This window comes from Nerophis ophidion, linkage group LG16 (genome assembly GCF_033978795.1).
Source record: "Nerophis ophidion isolate RoL-2023_Sa linkage group LG16, RoL_Noph_v1.0, whole genome shotgun sequence".
NCBI lineage: Eukaryota > Metazoa > Chordata > Actinopteri > Syngnathiformes > Syngnathidae > Nerophis > Nerophis ophidion.
Window position 1 is genome coordinate 14,100,130 of NC_084626.1, and position 7,795 is coordinate 14,107,924.

General features: G+C 40.9%; 1 protein-coding gene across 6 annotated transcripts in view; it reads right to left on the minus strand.

Annotated features, from left to right (window-relative positions):
• The window catches only part of rereb (arginine-glutamic acid dipeptide (RE) repeats b), a 31,500-nt gene extending 30,419 nt beyond the window's left edge, over positions 1 to 1,081 (minus strand). The window contains exon 1 of one of the 6 annotated variants that reach the window (XM_061874356.1): positions 884 to 1,081. In XM_061874356.1, the coding sequence (XP_061730340.1) occupies positions 884 to 909 (26 nt within the window). In that variant the 5' untranslated portion in view covers positions 910 to 1,081. The remainder of the gene's footprint in view (positions 1 to 883) is intronic. The other 5 variants (XM_061874355.1, XM_061874357.1, XM_061874360.1 and 2 more) reach the window with 5 other exon arrangements.
• Between the last annotated feature and the right edge of the window lie 6,714 nt (positions 1,082 to 7,795).

Consider the following 7,795-nt stretch of genomic DNA (forward strand, 5'->3'; position numbering starts at 1 on the left):
ATGTAAAAAGGGCATGACAGTAATTCAATTTTCTTTGCAGTGATAAATCATCACAGTGTCACAGTGATTAAGAACAAGTGGAAATCAAGGCAGCGTTGATGGGCTGTGAATTAACAGGCGATTAAGCACACGCACACACGCGCACGCACACACACACACACACACACTTACAAACACATACACACACACACACACACACAGTCTCATCTGATAATCTGCTCCATCTACTCAGTGCTCTCGTTAACACCGAGCCCCGCCCACCCGTCAACGTGTCGTCCAATCAAAGCCCCCGACCCGCCATGTTTCCTGACATGAAGCCAGTGAAATACGATGCCAGCAGACGCGGAGGCCTGTCAATCAATCACAAGCCGTCCATTCTTGCAGTCACCATTACAGTAAGAGTGCCTGCTTGGAAACACGTCTGAGAGGTTTGACAGCAACATTCAAAAACAGTCCAGCGCCTGCTCGATGTAGCTCCTCGCCATTAGCATGCGCGTAACATGTCATACGTGCTTATGGTTATGGCCAAACATTGTAAATACACACAGCCTCGACTGCGAATTGCGTTTTATTCGCGAAACATGTCCGCCAACCAAAACGCCACACTATATAGGCTACGTGTAAGTAAAAAGACGTAACTCCATGCGCTCCGTTGCCGACATTTGCGCCTGTTCAAAAAAAGGCGAAAACGACCGTGCTAGCCGAGCTAGTCTGCTAACAAGACCAGTGACACTAGCTGGCTTCTCGGCTAGCTGGTCCGCCACAACTTGGTGACCACTGACACGCTGCGTGCACCGCCGAGCCTCGCCGACACTACACGGCCGTCAAATGCACGCCAACGGGTTCGGGGGAGGGGGAAGAAAATAAACCACGAAGCCATTACCTTCGAGGGCTGAACAGGTCGTCCATGTCGAGAGGATGTTTGGCTGTGGCTTGTTGACACTACGCAGCTCAGCGGGCGACACATGCACACGCACGCACACACATGCACACGCACGTACACACTACACTAACTATGCAATCCCCTATTACATGGCCATTCAAAATGGAGGCGCTGTAGCGGAGGGAGTTTGTTTCTCTGTTCCCCCCCGTGCAATCACACTGCTGCCTTCAAACTTGCCAAGTTTACATGAACCGAAACCTCTCAGCAGCTATGCTTGCATCGCAATTAATGAAATAAATTCAAATTCAAGCGTCATTACATTTTAAGTCGATTACATAACATGATGTATGGCAGGGGTCACCAACGCGGCGCCCGCGGGCACCAGGTAGCCCGTGAGGACCAGATGAGTCGCCCGCTGGCCTGTTCTAAAAATAGCTCAAATAGCAGCACTTACCAGTGAGCTGCCTCTATTTTTTTTAAATTGTATTTATTTACTAGCAAGTTGGTCTCGCTTTGCTCGACATTTTTTAATTCTAAGAGAGACAAAACCAATAGAATTTGAAAATCCAAGAAAATATTTTAAAGACTTGGTCTTCACTTGTTTAAATAAACTCTTTTTTTTTTTTTTTTTACTTTGCTTCTCATAACTTTCAGAAAGACAATTTTAGAGAAAAAATACAACCTTAAAAATGATTTTAGGATTTTTAAACACATTGATTGATTGATACTTTTATTAGTAGATTGCACAGTTCAGTACATATTCCGTACAATTGACCACTAAATGGTAACACCCAAATAAGTTTTTCAACTTGTTTAAGTCGGGGTCCACGTTAATCAATTCATGGTATGTGAAACCTTTCAATCCGGTTTCAGGGCAAATCACTCCACGGAGACAGCCCTCGCAAAAATGACTAATGATCTATTGCTAACGATGGATTCTGATGCGTCATCTATGTTGCTGCTCCTCGATCTTAGCGCTGCTTTTGATACCGTCGATCATAATATTTTATTAGAACGTATCAAAACACGAATTGGTATGTCAGACTTAGCCCTGTCTTGGTTTAACTCTTATCTTACTGATAGGATGCAGTGCGTCTCCCATAACAATGTGACCTCGGACTACGTTAAGGTAACGTGTGGAGTTCCCCAGGGTTCGGTCCTTGGCCCTGCACTCTTCAGCATCTCCATGCTGCCGCTAGGTGACATCATACGCAAATACGGTGTTAGCTTTCACTGTTATGCTGATGACACCCAACTCTACATGCCCCTAAAGCTGACCAACACGCCGGATTGTAGTCAGTTGGAGGCGTGTCTTAATGAAATTAAACAATGGATGTCCGCTAACTTTTTGCAACTCAACGCCCAAAAAACGGAAATGCTGATTATCGGTCCTGCTAGACGCCGAACTCTATTTAATAATACAACTCTAACATTTGACAACCAAACAATTAAACAAGGCGACACGGTAAAGAATCTGGGTATTATCTTCGACCCAACTCTCTCCTTTGAGGCACACATTAAAAGCGTTACTAAAACGGCCTTCTTTCATCTCCGTAATATCGCTAAAATTCGCTCCATTCTGTCCACTAAAGACGCTGAGATCATTATCCATGCGTTTGTTACGTCTCGCCTCGACTACTGTAACGTATTATTTTCGGGTCTCCCCATGTCTAGCATTAAAAGATTACAGTTGGTACAAAATGCGGCTGCTAGACTTTTGACAAGAACAAGAAAGTTTGATCACATTACGCCTGTACTGGCTCACCTGCACTGGCTTCCTGTGCACTTAAGATGTGACTTTAAGGTTTTACTACATACGTATAAAATACTACACGGTCTAGCTCCATCCTATCTTGCCGATTGTATTGTACCATATGTCCCGGCAAGAAATCTGCGTTCAAAGGACTCCGGCTTATTAGTGATTCCCAAAGCCCAAAAAAAGTCTGCGGGCTATAGAGCGTTTTCCGTTCGGGCTCCAGTACACTGGAATGCCCTCCCGGTAACAGTTCGAGATGCCACCTCAGTAGAAGCATTTAAGTCTCACCTTAAAACTCATTTGTATACTCTAGCCTTCAAATAGACTCCCTTTTTAGACCAGTTGATCTGCCGTTTCTTTTCTTTTTCTTCTATGTCCCACTCTCCCTTGTGGAGGGGGTCCGGTCCGATCCGGTGGCCATGTACTGCTTGCCTGTGTATCGGCTGGGGACATCTCTGCGCTGCTGATCCGCCTCCGCTTGGGAGGGTTTCCTGCTGGCTCCGCTGTGAACGGGACTCTCGCTGCTGTGTTGGATCCGCTTTGGACCGGACTCTCGCGACTGTGTTGGATCCATTGTGGATTGAACTTTCACAGTATCATGTTAGACCCGCTCGACATCCATTGCTTTCCTCCTCTCCAAGGTTCTCATAGTCATCATTGTCACCGACGTCCCACTGGGTCATTACTGTCACCGATGTCCCACTGGGTGTGAGTTTTCCTTGCCCTTATGTGGGCCTACCGAGGATGTCGTGGTGGTTTGTGCAGCCCTTTGAGACACTAGTGATTTAGGGCTATATAAGTAAACATTGATTGATTGATATTTAAAACATATCATCAAAATTTTAAAATTAATCTTAATCAGGAATAATTACTGATGATGTTCTGTAAATTCTTTTTTTTATTTTTTCAACAAGATTCGAATTAGCTTGTTTTTCTCTTCATTTTTTTCGGTTGAATTTTGAATTTTAAAGAGTCGAAATTGAAGATAAACTATGTTTCAAAATTGAATTTTCATTTTTTTCGTGTTTTCTCCTTTTTAAACCGTTCAATTAAGTGTTTTTTTCATCATTTATTCTCGACAAAAAACTTTCCGTAAAAGAAAAAAAATGTACGACGAAATGACAGACAGAAATACCCATATATATATATATATATATATATATATATATATATATATATATATATATATCCATCCATCCATCCATTTTCTACCGCTTATTCCCTTTCGGGGTCGCGGGGGGCGCTGGCGCCTATCTCAGCTACAATCGGGCGGAAGGCGGGGTACACCCTGGACAAGTCGCCACCTCATCGCAGGGCCAACAGAGATAGACAAACAACATTCACACTCACATTCACACACTAGGGCCAATTTAGTGTTGCCAATCAACCTATCCCCAGGTGCATGTCTTTGGAACTGGGAGGAAGCCGGAGTACCTGGAGGGAACCCACGCATTCACGGGGAGAACATGCAAACTCCACACAGAAAGATCCCGAGGCTGGATTTGAACCCAGGACTGCAGGACCTTCGTATTGTGAGGCAGACGCACTAACCCCTCTGCATATATATTTATTAAAGGTAAATTGAGCAAATTGGCTATTTCTGGCAATTTATTTAAGTGTGTATCAAACTGTTAGCCCTTCGCTTTAATCAGTACCCAAGAAGTTGCTCTTCGTTTCAAAAAGGTTGGTGACCCCTGATGTATGGATATAATATATCGTGCATGGAGCCTGGACATAATCTACTGTAGTGGTTCTCAAATGGGGGTACGCGTACCCCTGGGGGTACTTGAAGGTATGCCAAGGGGTACTTGAGATTTTTCAAAAATATTCTAAAAATAGCAACAATTCATAAATCCTTGATAAATATATTTATTGAATAATACTTCAACAAAATATGAATGTAAGTTCATAAACTGTGAAAAGAAATGCAACAATGCAATATTCTGTGTTGACAGCTAGATTTTTTGTGGACATGTTCCATAAATACTAATGTTGAAGATTTCTTTTTTTGTGAAGAAATGTTTAGAGTTAAGTTCAAGAATCCAGATGGATCTCTATTACAATCCCCAAAGAGGGCACTTTAAGTTGATGATTACTTATATGTGTAGAAATCTACATTTATAATTGAATCACTTGTTATTTTTATATCTTTTTTCCCCAATTAGTTTAAGAAAGACCACTACAAATGAGCAGTATTTTGCACTATTATACAATTTAATAAACAGAAACTGATGACATAGTGCTGTATGTTACTTCTTTATCTCTTTTTTTCAACCAAATAATCTTTGCTCTGATTAGGGGGTACTTGAATTAAAAAAAATGTTCACAGGGGGAACATCACTGAAAAAAGGTTGATAACCACTGATCTACTGTATTGCAACAACTGGCAGATTTATATAGTCAAGGCACATTACATAACAATTAACTTTGGGGTGTTCAAAGTGTGGCCCGGGGACCATCTTTGGCTCAATCATTTGCCTTTCCAAAAACAGTTAATCTGATTTCTCATTATTCAAATGCATTGACAATTTTGTAATATCAAAAGGCATAGATAGATAGATAGATAGATAGATAGATAGATAGATAGTACTTTATTGATTCCTTCAGGAAAATTTAAATTCCAGCAGCAGTGTACAGAGTTGAGATCAATTTAAAAAGTAAATAATGGGGGTGTAAATGGAAACAAAATATAAAAATATTACAATAAGAACAAAAATAAAAAGCAACAATGGGAATAAAAATATAGCAGAAAAATAAGAATATAACAAGAGAAACTAGGCAGTAGTGACCATGTTATGAAAATGTATTGTACTGTTATTGTTTTGCATCCCCTGTCATCCTAGTACCCCCTGCCTCTCTCCCCAGAGAGGAGTTCTGCAGTTTAAAGGCCTACTGAAATGAGCTTTTCTTATTCAAACGGGGATAGCAGGTCAATTCTATGTGTCATACTTGATCATTTCGCGATATTGCCATATTTTAGCTGAAAGGATTTAGTATAGAACATCGATGATAAAGTTCGCAACTTTTGGTCGCTAATAAAAAAGCCTTACCTGTACCGGAAGTAGCAGACGATGTGCGCGTGACGTCACGGGTTGTGGAACTCCTCACATCCTCACATTGTTTACAATCATAGCCACCAGCAGCGAGAGCGATTCGGACCGAGAAAGCGTCAATTTCCCCATTAATTTGAGCGAGGATGAAAGATTCGTGGATGAGCATAGTGAGACTGAAGGACTAGAAAAAAAAAAAGGCGAGGGCAGTGGGAGCGATTCAGATGTTATTAGACACATTTACTAGGATAATTCTGGAAACTCCCTTATCTGCTTATTGTGTTACTAATGTTTTAGTGAGATTACATGGTACCTGAAAGTCGGAGGGGTGTGGCCACGGGTGTGGTGACCGCCAGTGTCTCCGGTGGGAGGAGGTAATAGTCCGCAGCTGCAGGAGGACGCAAGCTCCGCTCTTGTCTGCGGTAAGAGCAGACTTATTGGCACAATTTTCTCACCGAAACCTGCTGGTTGACATGTGGTCGGGAACCATCTTCGCTTGACCGCTCTGTTCCATAGTAAAGCTTCACCTTCGGGCTGTGTTTGTGTTGCTAAAGGCAGCTGTAATACACCGCTTCCCACCTACATCTTTCTTCTTTGACTTCTCCATTATTAATTGAACAAATTGCAAAAGATTCAGCAACACAGAGTCCAGAATACTGTGTAATTTTGTGATTAAAAAAGACTACTTACAGCTTGGATCGGGCTGGAAGAACATGTCCGTCATCATTTTGCGACGTTTGCAACAGGATACTTCGCAGGAAGTTTAAAATTGCAATTTAGTAAACTAAACCGGCCGTATTGGCATGTGTTGCAATGTTAAGATTTCATCATTGATATATAAACTATCAAACTGCGTGGTCGGTAGTAGTGGGTTTCAGTAGGCCTTTAATGGCGTGTGGGACAAAGGAGTTTTTTAGTCTAATAGTCCTGCACTTGGGATGAAGCAGTCTAGCACTGTACAGGCTCCTCTGGCTACTGATAACGCTATGCAGAGGGTGACTGGCATCATCCAGGATGCTCAGTAGTTTGTCCACAGTCCTCTTCTTTGCCACCGTCACCAGTGAGTCCAGTTTAAATCCGAGTGTAGAACCGGCCCGCCTGACCAGTTTCTTTAGTCTGGAGCTGTCCTTCTTAGATGTACTGCCACCCCCCCCAACAACTTGCAGATTGATAAAGTCAAGGCACATTACATAACAATTAATATTGGGGTGTCCAAAGTGCGGCCAGGGGACCATCTTTGGCTCAATTATTTGCCATTCCAAAAACAGTTAACCTGATTTTCCAATATTCAAATGCATTGACAATTTTGTAATATCATGAGGCATATTCATATACCGTATTTTTCGGATTACAAATCGCTCCGGAGTATAAATCGCACCGGCCGAAAATGCATAATAAAGAAGGGGAAAAAAACATATGTAAGTCGCACTAGAGCAGTGGTTCTCAACCTTTTTTCAGTGATGTAACCCCTGTGAATTTTTTTTAAATTCAAGTACCTCCTAAAAAAACAAAAAGCATTTTTGGTTGAAAAAAGGAGATAAAGAATTAAAATACAGTGCTATGTCATTAGTTTCTGATTTATTAAATTGTATAAAAGTGCAACATATTGCTCATTTGTAGTGGTCTTTCTTGAACTATTTGGAAAAAAAAGATAAAAATAACTAAAAACGTGTTGAATAATAAACAAGTGATTCAATTATCAATAGAGATTTCTACACATAGAAGTAATCATCAACTTAAAGTGCCCTCTTTGGGGATTGTAATAGAGATCCATCTGGATTCATGAACTTAATTCTAAACATTTCTTCACAAAAAAATTAATCTTTAAGATCAATATTTATGGAGTATGTCCACAAAAAAATGTAGCTGTCAACACTGAATATTGCATTGTTGCATTTCTTTTTTTTTACAGTTTATGAATTTACATTCATATTTTGTTGAAGTATTATTCAATGCATATATTTATAAAGGATTTTTGAATTGTTGCTATTTTTTAGAATATTTTTAAAAAATCTCACGTATCCCTTGGCATACCTTCAAGTACCCTTAGGGGTACGCGTACTCCCATTACAGAAACAATGTCATATACCGTATTTTACGGATTAT